This window comes from Crinia signifera, chromosome 2, assembly GCF_055691185.1.
Source record: "Crinia signifera chromosome 2, ASM5569118v1, whole genome shotgun sequence".
Lineage (NCBI taxonomy): Eukaryota > Metazoa > Chordata > Amphibia > Anura > Myobatrachidae > Crinia > Crinia signifera.
In genome coordinates this window covers 8,557,324-8,581,870 of record NC_139218.1, presented here as the reverse complement: position 1 = coordinate 8,581,870, position 24,547 = coordinate 8,557,324, and the positions used below count along the sequence as shown (strand labels likewise).

Genomic DNA, 24,547 nt, shown 5'->3' with positions numbered 1-24,547 from the left:
GCCAGAGGCCTCTGCGGGCTGAAATGGATAAGGCAGAAATTCTAGCCGCCACCACACATATATCTGAGGATGCCTCTATTAGGAAAGCCGAAGCATCCTGGATTTGTTCAGACAACTGCATAATGGTAGCTGGGTCTGATCCATCAATCACCTCAGCCGAGATTTGTGACGCCCATACGCCTATTGCTTTGTTCACCTGCTTTTCAAGGTCATCTCCAACCTACGGTCAGAGACGTCCTTGAGGGTGGTAGCCCCAGGGACTGGAAGGATAGTCTTTTTGGACAGTCGGGAAACAGATGAATCCACCCCCGGTGGGATTTCCACTTTTTTACGGCCTTCCGGCAGCAGTGGATAGTTCTGAAAGAACCTTTTAGGAGCTTGAAACCGTTTGTCTGGGTTTTTCCAGGCCTCGGTAACATGCTCATCCAGCTCCTCAGCTACTGGGAAATTAGAGGACATCTTTTGCTTTTTCCCAAAAAGGGAAGGACGGGAAGGGGGTGTCAACTCCCTCTGTCACATTACAGGCCACTTTGACCATTTGAATTAGGTCCTCAATACCCTGAGAGGGTTGAGCAGGGTCTTGTGTGTCATATGCTAACACATCCTGTGCATCCTGCACATCGTCCCCAGGGGGCGCAAATTCTCCCTCCCCTAGGTCTGGCATATCGTCAGTCAGGGGAGTGGTGTAATGGAGAAGCCCATTCAACAAGTGTAATGGAGAAGCCCTTCTCCTCTGCAAAGGTGGGGGCTGCCTTGAGGAGGAAGGGCGAGGCTCAGCCTGCCCTGGAGCTAGGGCTCTAGTGAGGCTCTGAACTGCAGAGGCTAAGTCACTCTGCTGGTTCCTAGAGGTCTCTCTATCTCTCTGAGACTGTGTTAAGTCAGAGGATAAACGGGACATAACCTCAGTTAGTTGTGAGGCCCAGAAAGGTGGGTCCACTGGGGTTTGTGACACAGAGGGATTAACAGTGCATTTTTCACAGTTAAGATCCCCAGGGGCTGAAGGGGTAAACTTACATACCCTCCAACTGTACCGATTTAGCCGGTACAGTACCGTTTTTTAATGGTCTGTACCGGCTAAATCTAACTGTACCGAATGTACCGATTTTTCTGTAGCCAGCTCCTCCGACTCTGGGAGTTGTAGTTTTCTATTTCAGTTCTGTACTGTTGGCTGCTCTTCCAGCAGCGTTTGCTGAGAGGGGGAGTGGCTGGCCAAGAAGACTTCATTTCCCAAGGTGCCCTGCAGGGGGATGCAGCGGACCCGCCGGGAGACTTAACCCTGGGTTATGTTGGTCACATGGTATACACGCCGGAGATGCAGGGCGACTTTTCCTACTTTCCGTATAGCATCATGGCAGCACCTTGCTTGCTAGCTGAGCTTGGCTGTCTAGATCAGATACATTCCATACACAGACTGTACGGCTCACTGGTGCTGCAGCCACTTCAGCTTGAAGCTGGTGGTTCGGCCGAGCGCGCTCGCCATCAGTGTACACATCTTGTTTTTTTGATTCCTGCTGGTGGTCACTGGGAAGATGGCTGAGACGCTGGAGCATGTTATGTTAGGATCTCTGCCTCCGACCTGCGGAACTTGCTGGCAGCCGGGGACATCACACTGACCAGAGGTAGATAGGGCAGGCTACAGGGGGGCAGGGAGACTTTACCCTGGGTTGTGTTGGGAATGATGACAGACGCCGCCTGATTAGGGAATGCAAGCCTTCCCGCTACTAGCTACCGCAGCGGCACATGGCCAGAGGGCCGGGGACTGATGCAGAGCTGAACTGCTGGGGAAGGTAGGCAGCAGTAGCTCAGCATGTGTGGGGTGTATGACTCCACTTTCTAGTGGTGGGAGTCCTCTTTAAAAATAAAAAAAATGCACAGTACACATTGCACAGTATAAATTCGGAAAGGGGGTGTGGCCACACCCACTTTAACGGCGGACACGCCTACTTCACATATGGCCACACCCCCTTCCCGAATGTGTACCGATTTCTGCCCTTCAAATGTTGGAGGGTATGAACTTAGCATTGCAAGTCTTACAGGCAATTCTCTTGGAGCTTCCCCCTGCCATTGTGTGTATATATATATATATATATATAGAAGGCGAATGGTCTGGCACTCTGGACGAAATAAAACAACCACCGGGTTGCCTTCCTGAGTAGATATAAAAGTAGCTTTGGATCCACAACTGTGGAATCACGAGGCGGCACTCTCCGGATTTGGTGCAAAATCAATTGTATTCAAAGCATAACAGGTAAAACGTGCAAAAAATCAGGTCATAAGTGTCAACAGTTTCGGGGAGTGATCCCCTTCCTCAGGACGACCAACAGGGTAGTGAGGGTGCAGGACAACAAAAACAAGAACGGTTCTTGTTTTTGTTGTCCTGCACCCTCACTACCCTGTTGGTCGTCCTGAGGAAGGGGATCACTCCCCGAAACTGTTGACACTTATGACCTGATTTTTTGCACGTTTTACCTGTTATGCTTTGAATACAATTGATTTTGCACCAAATCCGGAGAGTGCCGCCTCGTGATTCCACAGTTGTGGATCCAAAGCTACTTTTATATATATATGTCACAGAAAATCCACACACTACCACACACCCAAGGGAGAGTAGGTATAGATTAGTCCAGGTAGAAGGACTGGATAGGAGAGATAGTGAAGGAAAGGAGCTGCCACAGGGTTTGAACAGCGCTATGGTATGTAACCAGGGAGCGCTATAGCCCTAGTTTTTAACACAGCCCAACTATCTCTCTCTAAGCTCTCAACCCACCACTGTAACTCACATTACCGGGAGAGCTTATAGCAGGACGGTCACCAGGATCAGCGATGTACTTGAAGCCTTTGGTGGGGCTGCAGCGGTACAGGAGCTTCCCACAGTCTTATCGCAGCGGCGCCAGTGTAAAAAAGATGGCCGCCGCGCGTGTCTCAGAGAGCGCTGGGGAGTACCACGCGGTAGCTCTGCCCCCTGCCCGGCAGCTCTCGCTTCTCCGGCGCCAGGTTTGAAAACACTCTGCTGCCGCCATTTTCCTAATAAACCCTGACCACCGCCGCTAGCAGCGGTGGCAGGGAATACTTACAACTCGCCTGCCGTCGGCGGTGAGGCTGGGGGAGGACCGCGGCGTGCTCTGGTGGGCAGCGCACGTTGCGTCCCGAGACGGTGGTCTCAGCAGCCAGGGAGCCGGGCGCGTTACCATGGAAGCGGCCGGCTCCCTCCGGCAGGCTCCCACGTAGCAGGCAGATAGTGTATCACTATCTGCCTGTCCTCTGCGCAGTGTAAAAAACCATGCTGATTAAAAAATCTCTGATGTGCTCTGAGAGCACACTAGTGTGTGTCCGCTCCCTTTCGGGCACAAACTAAGACTGACCTGGAGGGGAAGTAGAAGGGGAGGAGTTAGCCACTCTAATCTTTTTATTTAAAGTGCCCATGCTCCCTGTGGTCGCCTTCTATTCCCCAGTGTAACTCCAGTGACACCTAGTAAATGAAGGAGAAATATGGTTTGATAAATGGGCCCCTTACTCTCCTACAATCTATACCTGCATCTCTTCTCACTCCCCTACATCTCATCTCTCTTACTCACCTACTATCTATACCAGCATCTCTTCTCTCTCATTTCCCTATATCTCAGCTCTCTTGCTCACATACCATCTATACCTGCATCTCTTCTCACTTACTCCCCTACATCTCAGCTCTCTTACCTACAATCTATACCTGCATCTCTTCTCACTCACTCCCCTACATCTCAGCTCTCTTACCTACAATCTATACCTGCATCTCTTCTCACTCACTTCCCTACATCTCAGCTCTCTAACTCACCTACTATCTATACCTGCATCTCTTCTCACTCACTCCCCCACATCTCAGCTCTCTTACTCACCTACCATCTATACCTGCATCTCTTCTCACTCACTCCCCTACATCTCAGCTCTCTTACCTACAATCTATACCTGCATCTCTTCTCACTCACTTCCCTACATCTCAGCTCTCTTACTCACCTACCATCTATACCTGCATCTCTTCTCACTCACTTCCCTACATCTCAGCTCTCTTACTCACCTACCATCTATACCCGCATCTCTTCTCACTCACTCCCCTACATCTCAGCTCTCTTACTCACCTACCATCTATACCCGCATCTCTTCTCTCTCACTTCCCTACATCTCAGCTCTCTTACCTACAATCTATACCTGCATCTCTTCTCACTCACTTCCCTACATCTCAGCTCTCTTACTCACCTACCATCTATACCTGCATCTCTTCTCACGCACTCCCCTACATCTCAGCTCTCTTACCTACAATCTATACCTGCATCTCTTCTCACTCACTTCCCTACATCTCAGCTCTCTTACTCACCTACCATCTATACCTGCATCTCTTCTCACTCACTTCCCTACATCTCAGCTCTCTTAGGGGTGAATTTATGAAGCTTGGAGAAGTGTTATTTATCCCCATAAAGAACGTTATGAGCAAGGTGATAATGGTTCAGCCAATCAGCTCTTACCTGTCAATTTACATATTGTAGCTGATTGGCTGAACCATTATCACCTTGCTCATAACGTTCTTTATGGGGATAGATAACACTTCTCCAAGCTTCATAAATTCACCCCTTACTCACCTACCATCTATACCTGCATCTCTTCTCTCTCACTTCTCTACATCTCAGCTCTCTTACTCACCTACAATCTATACCTGCATCTCTTCTCACTCACTTCCCTACATCTCAGCTCTCTTACTCACCTACCATCTATACCTGCATCTCTTCTCTCTCACTTCTCTACATCTCAGCTCTCTTACTCACCTACAATCTATACCTGCATCTCTTCTCACTCACTTCCCTACATCTCAGCTCTCTTACTCACCTACCATCTATACCTGCATCTCTTCTCACTCACTTCCCTACATCTCAGCTCTCTTACCTACAATCTATACCTGCATCTCTTCTCACTCACTCCCCTATATCTCAGCTCTCACATTTATCACGATCGCATTTACAATGCGATCTGGGCGGAATATTACCACCAAGGATCGCATTGTAAAATGCGATCACACCGGACCAATGTATCAATTTTAAGGGCACAGGGCTCCGAAAGGTTGGCGGTGGGCACGCACAGGATCGGAGATTGAGGAAAGAGACGTCATCACTGGGAACGTGCAGTGTGACATTTATTGTCGCCAGGCGTACACTGAGTGTGACTGGGAGGGAAACACACCTGGTCCAGGCTGCCAGGAGGACAAGGACCCCTCTTATACACAATCCAATCATAAAAGGGGCTTACACAATAAAATAACATAATACATGAAGCTGCTCAGTAATAAAACACCAGTAGAACCTACAGAATGTACGCTTGCGAGCAGGGCCCTTCTACCTCTTTGACTGTAACTGTAAGGGGCTCTGCTGAAGTTCTGTTCTTGTATTATTGAGTGTTCTCACTTATGGTGTTTTAGTATGGATTGGTTCTGCCGCTAAGAGTAAATCTCTTCAATGAGTGGTATCGACGGCCAGGAGAATAATTGGGGTTGCCTTACCAAGTACCCAACACCTATAGTATATGGGAATCCGCTGCCCTCAAAAGCGAAGAGCATTTTGAGGGATCCTTCGCACCCTAGTGGAGAGCCGTTCTCCTTATTACCATTGAATAGGAAATCTCGCTCAATTCTGTGTAGGACTAGACGTTCTAGAGAGAGTTTCATTCCAGAGGCAATTCGTACTTTCAATTATTAGTGGTAGTATTGGTTGTAATTAAGTACGGTTCTGTATTCTGATGATGTTCTTTTCCTTTTTGTCTATGCTGTACCGTTTTACATCTGAATTTTGCTAATGGTTCGTATTTTCTGTGGGCATTTGATGACAAATAAAGATATTATTATTATTATTATTAATAATAACTACCCGGTTTGTTTTATCACTGAAAAGCGCAACAGTATTTTCTGCACTATACAAGAACCTGTTAATAAATAAATTAAAAAACCCATTATACATTTAAATCCATATTTTATTCTCAATTTTAACAACACAAATTTCAAGTCTTAAAACCAGAGTGCGTTTCCTTCCTTATATTCTCTTTCATAACTTTTACAGCTTGGAAAAAAAACAATGATACAGTGAACAGAGGCGCAAAACACGTACAATAAAAAACATCAAAACAGAGAAAAGAACCAGCAGGTGCTATAACCGGCGCCCCCCTGCAGGCGGGCCGGTGACAGTACAATAAATACACGAGGTTGTCTTCTTTACATATCTGAATGTAGGTTTCGGAAACCCCCTGCGGGAGATTTAAAGAACATCTCGCTTTATGATTGGGGGATTGTACAAGATGAAGAGCGATGACAACAGACGGATGGGAAAACACAGGGAAAATAAGTTTATACAGTGAACTCCTTAATTACACACGGGGTATAGGAAGGGCAGGCGGGGAAGAGACCCTGGACTAATCTGCCTAGTTTTTAATCACTGAGCCAATGGCTTGTTCTCTGCACCTATATGCAATGTAACTCCTTGACCAGCAGTTGCCACCTATATATTACATAGTGACTATCACTCAAATCAAATCATAAACTCTTGGGTTTGCTGAAACAAGTATAAAACTGTGCACCAGCGGTTGTGTCAGACAGAGGCTGCTACACACAGGTACCTAGTCATTAATCTAGTAACTACACTTCAGCCTGAGCGACGGATACGCAGGGGAATGACGGCCAACGGACTGTCCTTTGTGACTGGATCTTTAATGCAGCTAATAAACCCCTAAGTGAATTATTAATTAGGTCTGAGAGTGTAGATTACAATAGGTCTCCAGTACCAAAGCAGACGGAGAGATGTTTATTAGCGGCACCTTCGTGCAATGCGACCCAGCGCTGCCACACATCTCTGAGCTGAGATATCTAGTAATATCTCATAAGGAATAAGAATTTCTGCCATCACCGTCCGGGGGGGGACTTTGGTTACAGTGAAGCGGTTGTAGGTAGGACATAACACTGGCGTCCTGTCTATATATAGAGTGACTGTTCCACGGTACAACGGCAGGACAGGACACAAGCGGTAATAGCAAGCTCTTCGGTTGTGCAGTCTGGCTCAGATTAATGGAAATCACAGGTACATATAACTAGAGAGCAGAGGTAGGCAATCTGTGGCTCGCCAAAGTGTGAACTACAAGTTCCATCACGCCAATTTAGCTGGAGAGCTGCAGGTTGCTTACCTCCAGAGACACATGCAGAATAACACAGACAGGACAACGCTGGAATGTGTGAGCCTTCATACATGAGATGTTCTAGATCAGGAACCGGGGCCCTCAATGGTCAGTAAGCACAAGTGAGCCATCTAAGGAAAGGGCTAGACAAGGAATCTCTGCATTGGGAACCTGGCCTGCAGCCGTCAGAGCATTAACAAAAGAGGCAGCCACATCTTTCTCCCATAGATCAGACATTCACCACACCAATGGGATAATATCTACACACAGGCGGCCAGAACACTGGGATGGTCGCCAGGACCTACTAAGAATGGAAGGGGTACACAGATTTGTATAGCAGATGTACAGGAGCCCCCATCGGGATGGAAGTGGAGGTCCGAGATGAAGAGCTGCTGGAGAGGAGGTGGTGGTGGTGGTGGCTCCTAGTCTTCTAGGCTACGGAAGGAGTTCTGCATGTCTTCCAACAACTGGGTGTAATCTGCCTTAATCTTGGCTTCCCCTTCTTTCACCGGATCCTAGAGAATCAACAGAGCAGTGTCAGTGTGTAAGGCGTTGTGTCAGGGTTAATAGGATTTCCTACAACAGTTATACATGGATCCAGTCCAGGTTTTGGTTTGAGCTCAGGAATCGACTGCAGCTAAGTCGATTAGTAGCACCTGCCTTTAAGAATAGTTTCTGTGGACAGGTCAGAGGCTCCTAAAGCTCGGCTAGCTGGCCAGGTGATAGGCTGGGGGCATGGGATTGCCTGTAACCTACAACTGCTGATATCCACCATGTGTACGTCCCAACTGTTGGTTGAACTTTCTTCCCAGTCTATGGGATGCTTATGAGTCCAGAGGAGACAAATCTAGAGTTATCAGACAGGGGTGAGGCCTGCAGTACACACCGGGCAATAGTGGCCACCAAAGTCTCTCACCTTGGCTGGAGCCAACAGGAGGCCTCTGTAACCTCCTGCTCACTTACTAAGTGACGGCCCAAGATTATATCCCAGACGACATACGGGACCAAATGCACAGTCCGCAGTCCCCAAATCCTTAAATCTCGTCACATATATAAGTCGAGGCCAGGTTTATTTACCCCAAGCAATATGCAATGAGGATGAGCCACACTCGCAATATACAGGTCGGTCCGAGAACACTCGTAATATACAGGTCGGTCCGAGAACACATCCCCAGCAGACATTGGCCCACCTACGTTCCCAGGGTGTTTCCTTGCTAACGCTCCCTTCCCTCCAACTATGGAGTGAATGCTGAAGCCGTACGCTCCTGGGGTCTGCACGTGCGACCTTTGGGGAAGGGGCAAAATTGAATTGGACCCTTAGTGCCACCATGTAACTTACAGCAAGACCAGAGAGATTCCAGAGAATGGAACTTATTACATACAATACACGTTGCACCATTGTTATATACAATAAACGTTGCACCACTACTACATAGAAAACACACGGCATGATTGATTATGTACAATATAAATGGCTCTAACCTTGAATTTCATGGAGGTCAGCCTGTAGAGGATCTCTCCCATGTGCTCCTTGATTATAGACCACGTGATCTTGTTGTCGCTCTGTGCGGTGGTCTCTACAGCACGGCGAGCCATATCGTAGAACGCGATCATGTTGTACAGAATGCCCACCGTCTTGTAGAAAGGACAGAACCTGGCGGCACAGAGCAGAGGTCAGCAGGCATCACATTACAGAAACTACGTCCAGCGCCTCACAGGGGGGTTTCATGATGCCTGCCTGGCAACCCATCTCGGTGTATGACCAGGAACAGCTCACACCAGACCGGCCAGCAGCACTGTTCCCGGAGACACAATATCCCGTTGTTGGGTTAATAGAATAAAGGGCTGCTTGTATCGGTTTTGTATGGTCCAATGTCAATGTGGGTTTTTCACTTATTAAGCTTTGTGAGCTATAATATGGTAGCATAAACTGAGCATGCAAGTGATCCCGACGGATCCGCAGGCCCGCGCCAGTGAGCCCGACGGATCCGCAGGCCCGCGCCAGTGAGCCCATTCCCCCCCCCCCCCCCGGTGGCATGCACCCCATTCTCGCCCGCCCCGTCACAGGCGGCATGCACCCCATTCTCCCCCCCCCCCCACCCCCAGGCGGCATGCACCCCATTCCCCCCCACCACCGCCCCAGGCGGCATGCACCCCATTCTCCCCCCCCGTCACAGGCGGTATGTACCCCATTCTCCCCCCCCCCCGTCACAGGCGGTATGTACCCCATTCTCCCCCCCCCCGTCACAGGCGGTATGTACCCCATTCTCCCCCCCCCCCGTCACAGGCGGTATGTACCCCATTCTCCCCCCCCGTCACAGGCGGTATGTACCCCATTCTCCCCCCTCGTCACAGGCGGTATGTACCCCATTCTCTCCCCCCGTCACAGGCGGTATGTACCCCATTCTCTCCCGTCACAGGCGGTATGTACCCCATTCTCTCCCGTCACAGGCGGTATGTACCCCATTCTCCCCTGTCACAGGCGGTATGTACCCCATTCTCCCCTGTCACAGGCGGTATGTACCCCATTCTCCGTACATATAGGAGGCATGTACCCCATTCTTACCGGTCATACGCAGTGTATCCATTCTGCTGCAGAAAATCATCCTTAAGCAGTTTGGCCACTTCCAGTGTGATCTTATCGGTCTCTGCCAGAGAAGCCTACAGCGAAACAACAGCATTAATCATGTGTGATAATGAATATACACCGTGTAAACTAGTAATTAGCCATAGACACTAATGACACATATCTGCCGACCACGGATACAGCTGGTGCTTACCTTTCCTACCAGCTGCACGATCTCCGCCAGATCCTCCTCTTCCTGTAGGATCTCCTTAGCTTTGGTCCTGAGAGGGACAAATTCTGGAAGTGCTTGTCGTAGTACTCATCCAGCGCCCGGGTATACTTACTGTAGCTGATCAGCCAGTTCACAGAGGGGAAGTGCTTCCTCTGAGCCAACTTCTTATCCAGTCCCCAGAACACCTGCATGGACAAAGTAGGACCCCCTTACACACAGGCACCGCTGGGATTTTACTATTCTATTGGTTATACTGTAGGTTGTGCCCTTCACACCCCAGGTTAGCAGTACCCCCCCCCCCCCCAGATAAATGAGTAAATGAATGAATAAAACTAATAATTGCGATTAGTTGTAGTACACCCACTATATGAAATAAGCCGCAAGTGGCTCTGTCCTTTTGTTAGCAAATCCTTAGCGACTGGCAAATCACAGTGACCTAATCCGGAGACCCTAATCCAGAGACATTACACACATAAGACTAATTGGAGAATGAATGGGACTTTACCTGAACAATGCCGAGAGTCGCAGATGTGACGGGATCAGAGAAATCTCCACCAGGGGGCGACACCCTAAGGGGAATACAGCAGATTGTAATCATGCAACGAGCCCCAGTGTACTATTCATAGAACAATGCTGAACATGGATTATAGTATAGTCCAACTAAAACCACAGAAACGTGGACTGAACTTGCTGTGACTATACGTAATGCGCTTTGCCTGCTTCCCATCAGCTTATGCAGCACTTCTGCTGTGACTATACCGATCGTGCTCTGTCTCCTTACCATTAGTTTATGCAGCACTTCTGCTGTGACTACAGAGACTGCGCTCTGCCTGCTTACTATCATATTATGTGGCACTTCTGCTGTGACTACAGAGATTGCACTCTGCGCTTTGCCTGCTTCCCATCAGCTTATGCAGCACTTCTGCTGTGACTATACCGATCGTGCTCTGCCTCCATACCATCAGCATATGCAGCACTTCTGCTGTGACTATACCGATCATGCTCTGCCTCCATACCATCAGTTTATGCAGCACTTCTGCTGTAAATATACCGATTACTCTCTGCCTGCTTCCCATCAGATTATGTGGCACTTCTGCTGTGACTACAGAGACTGCACTCTGCCTGCTTCTCATCATATAATGTGGCACTTCTGCTGTGACTACAGAGAATGTGCTCTGCCTGCTTCTCATCAGATTATGTGGCACTTCTGCTGTGACTATACCAACTGCACTCTGCCTGCTTCTCATCAGATTATGTGGCACTTCTGCTGTGACTAGAGACTGCTCTGCCTGCTTCTCATTAGATTATGTGGCACTTCTGCTGTGACTATACCACCTGCGCTTTGCCTGCATACCAGCACCTTATGCGGCGCCGGACAATATCAATGACATTTATATATGTACTTAGGATAGGATTTATTATTTATGCCTTATTATTTTTATTTATTTAGGCTCTACAAAAGGTATGCATGGGGTGATAATAAGTTATAATAGCATTATGCAATACACATAAAACATCACATAAATACATGGTAAGGGGGTCATTTTGCTAAATATTTTACACAATTAAATAGCCGGATCTTGTTTTTTCACTACATATACTAACTTGACAGTCGCTAGAAAGGTTATGGTTACTACAAGATATTGCACATTTGAAGGGGCGAGCAAATGCAACTAAGTAACAATTTAAGTACTACAGGTACTTATGCGTGTGGGGTCAACCTGCACAGAGGGCACCCTAAGCCCCTCAGCCAGCGGTAGATCCAGGGGGTGGGGCAGATTACTAAGCTCCCACCACACACCTGGAGGCGGCAGCTGCGGCTGTCATTGCCGGAGCCATGGTCTATAAACATCTAAACGGAACATAACTTCCTCATCCATTCGCTTCTTCATTTGTCATATTTGTTAATCAATTTATTTACCCAAAACACTCCCTTTCCTGACAACTAAAAGGTGGTGATGACCCGTGGCTTGTGGCCCTGCTTGAAAGATGCCACCACAGGCACCAGTACTGGTTTCCAATCGGGTGCAGCGACAGTTCACAAAGTCAGATTCTTCCCAGTGATTAGTTCGGGACAAGGACACACTTCTGGGGAAGGCGGAAACCCTGTAACGTTGGGGACACGAGTGCTGATTGAAAATAAATAAGAAAGGTTTTGACTGGTTCCCCTTTAAGAAGCCTCACACAACCCTGCCAGAATCAGACCGACAATCCCAATCCCGCATGAGGAAAGACCCTGGATAAAACGGACCCACTAAGAGACTGTTCTGTTTACTCTATAGGAGTCATTGCGTCAGCTGGAGCGGGTGGGATTTCACACCTCCGATACTAGCGGCTGAAGCCCCCGTTACTCCAGCACAGTCAAGTTTCTCTTGGCAGGCTTAGAGGACATTGGCAGGACCTCAAATACATCATGTGTGATCTGGCGTTTATTACCCGAAATACTGCATTTAACTCTGAGATGGACTCGGCAGAGAGCAGAGCTGGGAGCAGTGAGAAGAAGGAACTGCAGGCAGGACACAGACCAGCACAGCACCATCTGTTGGTTATCTCTGGTAGTGCAGTCACTTCCCAATGTACAAACCATTAATGCAACAGCTCAGATACAGCCCATGGCCTGCAAGCAGTGGTGACATGAGAGGTGCGTCCAGCCCTGACTGCAGCGAACGGGACACAGACCGTACTGGTAAAACTCACGCTCCAACGATGCTGACGCTGCCTTCCCTCTCGGGGTTACCCAGGCATTTCACTCGCCCGGCTCGCTCGTAGAAAGAGGCCAGTCTGGCTCCCAGGTAGGCAGGGTAACCGCTGTCTGTGCAGAGAAAGGAAAGAACAGTCACACAGGTGGTCTGACACCAGCGGCACCACAACTGTAGCCAAGCACAGGCTGGTAGTGCGCTCTGTAATTACCCACTAGGGACTGCAGCCGGCGGGATAGGAACCGGAGCTGTGACTCATGGCACTAGCAGGGTTACTCACCAGCGGGCATTTCGGCAAGACGCCCAGAGATTTCTCGGAGAGCTTCAGCCCATCGAGAGGTTGAGTCCGCCATCATGCTGACGTGGTAGCCCATGTCTCTGAAATACTCAGAGAGAGTGATTCCTATGAAATGGAGAATACACCGATCAGCGTAACCCCAGAGGGACCAGCGCAACCCCCCGTGGGACCTGGGGGTTAGAACCGCCCTTACCCGTGTAGATGGATGCCTCTCGGGCAGCCACGGGCATGTTGGAGGTATTTGCCACCAAAGAGGTTCTCTTCATGATGCTCTCTGTTTTCCCATCCACCTCCATGGTCAGCTGCAACACAAACCCAAACGCTGTTATTCCCCATGCAATTCTGCTGCAGGATTTACAGAGATTATGTTACAAAATAACAAAAATGTTGAGTTCCAGCTCCGCAGAAATCCTGGCTCTCTACACCTCTCACTCTGCCAAGCACGACAGCTGCTCGTTTACGGAGACCGCAGCACGTAGGGGTCCCGGGGTAACCAATGGTTCTGTGCTTAGACTGAGATACAAGAGACTGCAACCTCCACACCCCACTGGGTTACTCTGGAATATATTTACCCATTACCAAACACCAATAGTACCAGATAATGCAGAGACGTCCGGAATATAACGCCCTCAAGAACCTTAACACTTTGCAAACAAGTCTCCATGTCAGTGCTTACAGCAGATCAGAGAGCGTTACTACCACTAGCCTCCAGAACAGGGGGACAGCCAAAATTAGCCGGAGCACCCGGTATTCAACCCTAGCACGGGCGCACCCGGTATTCAACCCTAGCACGGGAGCACCCGGTATTCAACCCTAGCACGGCCTGACTTTAGCTTTATAGACAGATCCAATAAGCAGGAATTCCGACCTCGGGGAAGTCCCGCAACACTTCAGACATCTCGTTGCCTCTCTCTCCGCATCCCACGTAGATGATGACATCACTGTTTGAGTACTTTGACAAGGACTGTGAGATCACTGTTTTACCGCAGCCGAAAGCTCCTGGAATGGCCGTGGTCCCACCTTGGACGCACCTGGGGAAACAGCATGGACAACCAGTGAGTAAAGAGCAGAGAACGTAGTGGAAGCAATGCCACATCATATAGGGATGAGTATAGGTCACTGCCTGAGACACAGACACCTATATCATAGTACCAGGTTTCCAGCTATGCATTGTATTCTAGCAGAGCTATGTACTAAGCTATGGGAGAAATCACAACATGCTGATTCTGCTAAAATCATCAGTCTGTGCTGGAACGTTCAGCTCGCTCTCACACACAGACACACACCCACACGTGGGAGAACTCACGGGAACAGCGCATCCAGCACTCTCTGCCCGGTCAGCAGCGGGTGGTTTGCCGGTAGCTTCTCAGTCACCGGTCGCACGGTTCTCACTGGCCACACTTGGACCATTGTGAACTTCTCTTTGACGCCCTCGAACTCTAACTCCAAGACCACATCCTGAGGGAGGGAAAAGTGGACAAGACAATGGGTTATGCGTCCTTTGTCCTTTCTGTTACACAAACGGATTATCCCTACGAAGAAGCGGTACATTGCCGGCGCAGAGCCGCGTCCCACACACAGCCGGCGCAGAGCGCAGCACCCCACACACAGCCGGCGCAGAGCGCAGCACCCCACACACAGCCGGCGCAGAGCATCCAACACACATCCTGCAAAGCACAGGGTGCCCCATACATCGCCAGCCAGCAAGTCCCAACTCAGCGCCCCCACGTAGCCAGCACGCCCCAAGCACAACATCCCCCACACAGCCGGCACGCCCCAGCTCAGGTCCCCCACGCAGTCGGCACGCCCCAGCTCAGGTCCCCCACGCAGTCGGCACGCCCCAGCTCAGGTCCCCCACGCAGTCGGCACGCCCCAGCTCAGGTCCCCGGCGCAGCAAGTAACATCACTATCACAGATGTAGAACTAATCTCACCGATGTGTCGTAGTGCCCAGGTGGTGCCAGGTAGGTGACGGTGCCACGGCTGCGAGGAGGTAGCATGATCTTGTGTTTGATGAGAGAATTTTCAAATACTGATCCATATATGTCTCCTCCGGTGATGTGACTGCCGACCTGCAGGATGGACAGAGAACTGCGGAATGAACCTCCTGAATGTCACAGACTGACACTAGATGATGTACCGGACTACAACACTATACAATGTGACTGGTGACTATAGACAGCCATCCGCACGGGACGTGTACTATCCCCACGGGATGTGTACATACACTATCCCCAGGTCCCAGCAGGCAGTGGCTATAAAATTAATAGTAATGACAGTATCTGTGTACATGGAAAAGGGGACAACTACTGGAGTCTATTGGTATATTATAGTTAATAGATCTACACAGGGGGGGGGGGGGGGGGGGGGGGGTGGATCAGCACGGACAGGAAGCCCAGATCCCATACACAGGACTCACTCACCCGGAGACTCTTATATGGACTGAACTCCCACTTGATGTCTCTGCTGAGGGCGGTCACATTCACACCCCTGGGAATATAGATGCTCTGTGTGGAATCACTAATGTCCTTCAGAGGCCTCTGGATACCATCAAAAATGGACCCCATAATGCCAGGCCCCAGCTCCACGGAGAGAGGCTTCCCGGTGCGTAGTACGGGGTCTCCAACTGACACGCCAGCTGTGCGAGCGGAGCTGAGGAAACGTTATATAGCTGGTCGTAATCACATCTGTCATCATGGTGACAAGCATCCTGGTCAGTCCTTGGAGCACCCGCACTCACAGACAGTCGTCATGGTGACAAGCATCCCGGTCAGAGTCCTCGGAGCACCCGCACTCAGACAGTCGTCATGGTGACACGCATCCTGGCGAGAGTCCTCGGAGCACCCGCACTCACAGACAGTCGTCATGGTGACACGCATCCTGGTCAGAGTCCTCGGAGCAACCGCACTCACAGACAGTCGTCATGGTGACACTCGTCCCGGCCAGAGTCCCGGGAACACCCGCACTCACAGACAGTCGTCATGGTGACACTCGTCCCAGCCAGAGTCCCGGGAACACCCGCACTCACAGACAGTCGTCATGGTGACACTCATCCCGTCCTCGGAGCACCCACACTCACAGACAATCATGGTGACACTCATCCCGTCCTCGGAGCACCCGCACTCACAGACAGTCATCATGGTGACACTCATCCCGTCCTCGGAGCACCCACACTCACAGACAATCATGGTGACACTCATCCCGTCCTCGGAGCACCCGCACTCACAGACAGTCATCATGGTGACACTCATCCCGTCCTCGGAGCACCCGCACTCACAGACAGTCATCATGGTGACACTCATCCCGTCCTCGGAGCACCCGCACTCACAGACAGTCATCATGGTGACACTCATCCAGTCCTCGGAGCACCCGCACTCACAGACAGTCATCATGGTGACACTCATGCCGTCCTCGGAGCACCCACACTCACATAGACAGTCATCATGGTGACACTCATCCCGTCCTCGGAGCACCCACACTCACAGACAATCATGGTGACACTCATCCCGTCCTCGGAGCACCCGCACTCACAGACAGTCATCATGGTGACACTCATCCCGTCCTCGGAGCACCCGCACTCACAGACAGTCATCATGGTGACACTCATCCCGTCCTCGGAGCACCCACACTCACAGACAATCATGGTGACACTCATCCCGTCCTCGGAGCACCAGCACTCACATAGACAGTCATCATGGTGACACTCATCCCGTCCTCGGAGCACCCACACTCACAGACAGTCATCGTGGTGACACTCATCCCATCCACGGAGCACCCGCACTCACATAGACAGTCATCATGGTGACACTCATCCCATCCTCGGAGCACCCGCACTCACATAGACAGTCATCATGGTGACACTCATCCCGTCCTCGAGCACCCACACTCACAGACAGTCATCATGGTGACAAGCATCCTGGTCAGAGTCATCGGAGCACCCGCACTCACAGACAGTCGTCATGGTGACACTCATCCCGTCCTCGAGCACCCACACTCACAGACAGTCATCATGGTGACGCTCATCTAGGACAGATCACTGCGACAGTCCTCCAGCTCTATGAGAGCAGACAACACTAAAGCCATTACGTTACATACATACTGTCAGTATTATCTTATTGATCCCACATCAGACAGTGCCTGTGGTATACGCTGTATGTGATTTCAATAACAATAGCCTTGTAAATGTGAGTAAAATCCCAGTCCACCTCCCCACACAGAAGGACGTAGAACAGGGACTTGGCAGCAATGACGCTGATGACAGAACTAGAGAGCGGACACCAACGTAGACTGAATACAGGCGAGAATAATGGAAGGGACACGTGATCGGGAAAGGACTCATCTCTGACATAAGTGTCACAGACACAGGCAGAGCAGTGGGATCTGCCTCGGAAAGGATACAGGTCTCTTCATAGACTTGGATGGTAGCCATGTCCCCTTCTAGACGGATGATCTCTCCCACCAGCTCGCAGTGTCCCACGCGCACCAGTTCATACATGGCCGCTCCCGCCATATTGGACGCGGTGACCACTGTAGGAGAAACCAGGTAGAGTGTTATGGTGGGACGGGGACTGAGAAGGTTGCCAGGGTTACCGATAACATAACACAACATCTACATCCTAAGGGACATGTCCGTCTACGTATCTAATAGATGTAATGTAAGTATCTAATGGCACCAGAAGCTGCCTGGGGGACTGGGTGGTGTCTAATGAAAGGAGCAACATTTTCAAAAGACATAATATGGATCTATTACATTAGGAACCGAAAGCGGGATAAAAGCTTTCCCACTATCTCCTTCGGATTACCCCTGCCTGTAGCCCGCAACCCCTCACATGCGGCGAAGGGGAAAGAAATCATTCAATGGTCTGACCTGACTTATTTCATCTGCAGATCGACAAAAGAGAGGCGGGTGCTGCTGTGACGCCCTCCCCCAGCAGACATCAGTCCGGCTTGCGATCCCAGGGGAACGACTAGCAAAAACTGCTGGGCGGCGTAACTATAGCTTCGCAGCCCCCGCGGTGGGGGTGCCGCCGGGGGGGGGGCTGCGGGGCTATAGTTGCCCGCGGTCTGCGTCTCGCCCGGCTCTCTGTCGGGACCTTCCTGACGTCACGGTCCCGGCCGGCTCCTGCTGCAATGAAAACTGACAATTAGAAAATGTCTGCCCCCATACTGCAGACAGTTTTCTGTCTGCAGTATGGGGGCAGCCATTTTCTAAGAGTCCGTTTTCATTGTAGCAGCAGGAGCCGGCCGTGACGTCAGGAAGGTCCCGACAGAGAGCCGGGCGAGACGACGCAGACCGCGGGTAAGAAGGGGGGGCAGGTTAGGTGGGGGGCACCGAATAAACGTGCGGCGGGGGGGCGCTGAATAGTTAGTTACGCCCCTGCCGCTGGGCGATCCCCTGATGTTCCCCTGGGGTCTATGTAGTAAGCATTGGAGACCGAAATTACAAAAGCATTCAGCTCCTAAATGCAATTTTTTTTAAACACAGTCTGCAACACAGCAGTTAGGAGCTGATTGGCTGCTACTTTACCTATCTCCAAGATTAAGGACATAGACTCCTTTGTCTGAAGGCTGTCTGCCTACACACTGCAGACGATATACGGAAAGCTCAGACTTATCCCAGAAACAGTCATTGGACTAATGACAGTTCTAATATCACAAATGCTGTCAGGCGAACTCTCCGAGGAGGGTCCTCCACAGAAACTAAAGACCTGTGCAAGCACCTGACCTGTTCCTGGATAATGGGGTCTATAATCATCGGAAATATCAGAAAGCGTTATCAATACAGAGATATGTACAAACCTAATAATATAAAATAATGCACAGAGACATTATTGTAATCGCTGTACATATCCGATATATTCACCAGAAGGGTCAAATCAACTCCAGACTATTAAATAATCTAACCATTCTAGCCCTACGCTATACGGTACTGCAGCCCTACGCTATACAGGCTATACTGTACTGTACTGCAGCCCTACACTATACAGGCTATACGGTATTCCAGCCCTACGCTATACATGCTATATGGTATACCAACACTGTACTATACATGCTATATAGTAATTCAAGCCCTATGCTATACGGTATTTCAGCCCCACGCTAAACATGCTATATGGTTTCTGCAGCCATATGCTATAAGGTACAGCAACCCTACCCCAGCCATACAATATACATGCTAAATGGTATTTCAGGCCTACCGCATACATACTATATGGTATACCAGCCCTACGCTATACATACTATACAGTAATTCAGACCTACGCTATACGGTACTGCAGCCCTACGCTATACATACTATACGGTACTGCAGCCATACAATATGCGGTAATTCAGCCCTATGCTATACAATACTATACGGTACTGCAGCCATACACAATAAAGGGTAATTCAGCCCTATGCTATACGATACTGCAGCCCTATGCTATACATACTATACGGTACTGCAGCCATACAATATGCGGTAATTCAGCCCTATGCTATACGGTACTGCAGCCCTATGCCATACATACTATACGGTACTGCAGCCATACAATATGCGGTAATTCAGCCCTATGCTATACGGTACTGCAGCCCTACGCTATGAATGCTATATGAGATCCAAGCCCTAGGCTATACAGCTCTTGCATAATTGCCATCTCACCAGGTCCGGAAACACCGTGGACGTAGCCGAACCGGCTTTCCTGCTCCTCATCTCGGATCTTTGGCAGTTTGGAGAAATCCATGTTTGAACCTTAAATAGCTGCAAGAAAAGTGGATATGGTGTCATTGCAGAACCAGGACACATCTCCATATTCTGGTATCCTAGGACATGTACTAACGCAGCTTCATAGCCTCTCATCCCACAGCCTTAGTGTCCCCGCATGATCCCCCACAGGCTGCGGCCACAGACATAGCTGTAGTTACCAGCACACGCAGAGCACGTGTGTCATGTGGCCACAGACATAGCTGCAGTTACCAGCACACGCATAGCACATGTGGTCACAGACATAGCTGTAGTTACCAGCCCAATCATAGCACGTGTGTCCACAGACATAACTGTAGTTACCAGCGCACGCAGAGCACGTGTGTCATGTGGCCACAGACATAGCTGCAGTTACCAGCACACGCAGAGCACATGTGTCATATGTCCACAGACACAGAAAAAAAAAAAAAAACCTGCGTGGGGTCAGTTTTTATGGTTTATTACAAATCCCATTAAAACAATGCCAGTGGGTAGGATTTGCCGAAACCCTTAAGCTGGAGACACAAGACCAATCAAATGACTGATCAGACAATTACACGTGATTGAGGATAATAGGACCAATGGGAAATGTAATCCCACATGAGGAGGGTGACAGTGGTAACTATGGTGACTACAGCTGTAAGATGCCAGTTACAGGTCACCACTGTTAGGGACACACCAAATCGGGTTGTGGTTGGTAGGTCCATCTTATTGGCCAATATTATGCCAAGCACCTAAATTTATACTGCGAGGTAATTCTAATTATTCCAATTAACAGCGCCTGGTATTTAGAGCCATCATTTCCTCTGTGGGATACAGTGGGGATACGGGCGGTCTCTGTTGTCCGTCACTGAATGGGAATTATTAGCAGCGAGTACACACTCCGCAGCCTGGAAGTGATTATGGGCTATAGATCACTCAGGATCACCAGGAACATATGCCATGCACAGTAGAGATATGGTTGACATGAAAAAAAAGGTTGACAAGTTATTCATGTTTTTTTGGGGGGGCCATATAAGTGCTTGTAGACCTAGTGACCCTGTGCCACCCACTGCAAGGAACAGCGCCGGTCTTACCTGGGACAGAGGTTCCGTTCCAATGCTGGGAGTCTCCGATCTGTACCTGGGAGAAGACACAAAGGAGGAGATTACATGACGCAGTCTGCCAGAACTAATACTATAAGGTTACTCCAGATAACAATGTCATACAGTATGTACCCGCATTCAGGAGAACACCCCACTTCATGTACCGCAGCTTGTGCCAGCGATGTCCCATCAGTGATATGCGGCATACACCCGGGTGACTGAAGACCCGAGCTAAGCGATCAGCACAGAGCGCTCTGTGAGCTGAACCAGCCAGTGTCCGCTGCTGAGAACACGCAACGATGCCGCTGGGGGCATACACACGCGATCCGTGCTTCAGTTCTGAGCGATTGCTTAGGAATATCCCTGGGGTTGCCCCGTGTGTATGCCTCGATAGGGCTCTGCATGAAACCACTGGACACATTACCATCTAAATATACTTTACATAACTATAATTGTATCTGCCCCATTGACACATACGTGGAATATAAGGAAATCTGGTTCCCTTGGTGTAATAGGATGGCCGGCCTGCCGAAGGGATGGGAATTGTCACTAGAGATGAAACTGAATGAGGATCGCAGGGTTCAGATCTGACCAGTATTTCCTCCAGCATTGTCTGTACGGACAGCTCCCTAGCAGAGAATGTCTCAGCCTCACGCTTATGATGACAGACGTTACCACTGACACCTCCGTGAGAATGGGGAAAGCTGGGACATCTGCACCGACATCCCCCTCCTCACACCTGCACAATGTAATTAGCAATAGCAAGCTACGGAATGGTCCGACTCTAAAAGGGTCAAATTCAAATAGGTGCGAGTTAGCAGAAAGCATTGTTACTCACACACGTCGCCTTTACACATGCAACTTATGCTGCCCATACATTGAGATATGTATCGCATGCAATACTTCGATTCAGACCACATCTGGCCAATAAATCGAATGATTGCATGCATTTTTAATCTGACATTCGACGCGATGCGCAGGCACACCATCGAATGTTGCATCGATAGATTTTATGAGCTGCACATAATATTTATCGGATTGCATGAGCAATCGAATGCAAGCAGCGGCGGGTTCGAGGAGCGGGGCCGGGATGGGGAGCCGGTACCTTAATGCTGGGGACCGGAGGGACTCAGCAGCAGCAGGGGAGGCATGGCTGCTGTGTAGCGGGGATCGGAGTGGTGGAGCTTTCAGGCGGTGGGACTCGGCAGCGGCAGCAGATGACTTTGAAACACTGGACGGCCCTCCGATTGGCTGACGCTGCTGAGAGAGAGCTCTCAGCCAATCAGAGGGCCGTCCAGTATTTCAAAGTAAGCTGCTGCTGCCGACAAGTCCTGAAAGCTCCACCGCTATGGTCCCCAGCTCCGATCCCGCCTACATAGCCCCACACCAACCCTCTTCCAGCACCCGATGTCCATCGCAGGATGGCATGCGGCATCGGGTGCTGCACTGAGCACCACTTGATGCGATGGGACATCGCATTGCGATGTCCCGTCACATCTGATCGCATAAGTGTATGGGCAGCATTAGATCTGCACAATGCAATCAGAAACGCAATTCACGTGATGCACAGCAATATTGTGGGAATTTGGGCCAAAAACCCAACTGGGAAAGTGTACCCCTAAAAAAAGTGGGTTTAAGAATAAAATGGATGTTTTTAAAAAAGGTATCAAATGGCCAATCTGTGATTTAAAAAATATATATAATTAAGAGTAAAATCATGTAAACAGCTTACAAATTCAATTTAATTACAAAATGCAAAAAAATAAAAGAGGGGGGGGGGTGATAAAGTATTCAGGATACTTTAAATTCTATAAAAAAGCAAATATTTTTCATTGAAATAAATACTTTCATTAAATTTGGGATGAAAAAAAGAAAAAAAAAAACGAATTAACCGATAACCACCGTTTAAAGAGACTTTAACGGTATCCATTGAATTCCCCCCTTAACGTCACTGACATATCAACATTGTTAATGTCAAAGGGATTTCACATATGCCTTTAATTTAACCTGAACAGAAAACTCAAATCGTGTCTTGACACTGTAGCTGTCAACATCCTGACCATGCCGACATTCTGGTGCTAACGTAAAGTTGACAAAGTCCTAAAGCTGGTCAGGGGTCCACAGTGCAATCTGTTCTTCAAAAATAGGTTGTGTGTGGGATTTGTGCCGTTACTCGTTCCATCTGCGCACACCAAAAACTGTGCAATACCATCCATCGTGTACACAGTGCCTACTAGCAATAATCATTTACACACATTCTCTGCACTTGTGAACAACGCCATCACTGGCAAGGACAGGAAAATCTCTACAGCATATACCTGCCGGTGCGTGTAGAGGTCATCACTGGTAGGAAGATCCCTACAGCATATACCGGCCGGTGCGTGTACGAGGCCATCGCTGGCAGGAGGATCCCTACAGCATATATCAGCCAGTATGTGAACTATACTGATGGGAAGGTGTGTGAGCTCCGTGTGTGTGAGGTATACTGATGGGAAGGTGTGTGAGCTCCGTGTGTGTGGGGTATACTGATGGGAAGGTGTGTGAGCTCCGTGTGTGTGGTATACTGATGGGAAGGTGTGTGAGCTCCGTGTGTGTGGGGTATACTGATGGGAAGGTGTGTGAGCTCCGTGTGTGTGTGGTATACTGATGGGAAGGTGTGTAAGCTCCCTGTGTGTGGTATACTGATGGGAAGGTGTGTGAGCTCCGTGTGTGTGGGGTATACCGATGGGAAGGTGTGTGAGCTCCGTGTGTGTGTGGTATACCGATGGGAAGGTGTGTGAGCTCCGTGTGTGTGGGGTATACTGATGGGAAGGTGTGTGAGCTCCGTGTGTGTGTGGTATACTGATGGGAAGGTGTGTGAGCTCCGTGTGTGTGTGGTATACTGATGGGAAGGTGTGTGAGCTCCGTGTGTGTGTGGTATACTGATGGGAGGGTGTGTGAGCTCTGTGTGTGTGGTATACTGATGGGAAGGTGTGTGAGCTCCGTGTGTGTGTGTGGTATACTGATGGGAAGGTGTGTGAGCTCCGTGTGTGTGTGGTATACTGATGGGAGGGTGTGTAAGCTCCGTGTGTGTGTGGTATACTGATGGGAAGGTGTGTGAGCACCGTGTGTGGTATACTGATGGGAAGGTGTGTAAGCTCTGTGTGTGTGGTATACTGATGGGAAGGTGTGTGAGCTCCGTGTGTGTGTGGTATACTGATGGGAAGGTGTGTAAGCTCCGTGTGTGTGTGTGGTATACTGATGGGAAGGTGTGTGAGCTCCGTGTGTGTGTGTGGTATACTGATGGGAAGGTGTGTGAGCTCCGTGTGTGTGTGTGGTATACTGATGGGAGGGTGTGTGAGCTCCGTGTGTGTGTGGTATACTGATGGGAAGGTGTGTGAGCTCCGTGTGTGTGTGGTATACTGATGGGAGGGTGTGTAAGCTCCGTGTGTGGTATACTGATGGGAAGGTGTAGATGCGTGTGTCTGTGTGCGGTATACTGATGGGAAGGTGTAGATGCGTGTGTCTGTGTGCGGTATACTGATGGGAAGGTGTAGATGCGTGTGTCTGTGTGCGGTATACTGATGGGAAGGTGTGTAAGCTCAGTGTGCGGTATACTGATGGGAAGGTGTAGATGCGTGTGTCTGTGTGCGGTATACTGATGGGCAGGTGTGTAAGCTCCGTGTGTCTGTGTGCGGTATTACTGGATAGGAGAAGATAAGTATAGGGTGATCCACAAGGCGTCTTTGTCCTGCTGTAATCACAGTCTTCCTCTCCTATATCCTGCAT

General features: G+C 49.6%; 1 protein-coding gene across 1 annotated transcript in view; it reads right to left on the bottom strand.

Annotated features, from left to right (window-relative positions):
- Positions 1 to 5,967: 5,967 nt before the first annotated feature.
- ATP6V1A (ATPase H+ transporting V1 subunit A) overlaps positions 5,968 to 24,547 on the bottom strand; it is a 28,070-nt gene continuing 9,490 nt past the window's right edge. The window contains 16 exon segments of the mRNA XM_083171539.1: positions 5,968 to 7,694; positions 8,662 to 8,833; positions 9,746 to 9,840; positions 9,960 to 10,045; positions 10,048 to 10,162; positions 10,483 to 10,546; positions 12,675 to 12,789; positions 12,957 to 13,079; positions 13,168 to 13,276; positions 13,843 to 14,005; positions 14,281 to 14,432; positions 14,908 to 15,045; positions 15,397 to 15,611; positions 17,372 to 17,500; positions 19,614 to 19,712; positions 20,771 to 20,816. Coding sequence (XP_083027665.1) covers positions 7,602 to 7,694; positions 8,662 to 8,833; positions 9,746 to 9,840; positions 9,960 to 10,045; positions 10,048 to 10,162; positions 10,483 to 10,546; positions 12,675 to 12,789; positions 12,957 to 13,079; positions 13,168 to 13,276; positions 13,843 to 14,005; positions 14,281 to 14,432; positions 14,908 to 15,045; positions 15,397 to 15,611; positions 17,372 to 17,500; positions 19,614 to 19,695 — 1,851 coding nt within the window. The 5' untranslated portion in view covers positions 19,696 to 19,712; positions 20,771 to 20,816 and the 3' untranslated portion in view covers positions 5,968 to 7,601.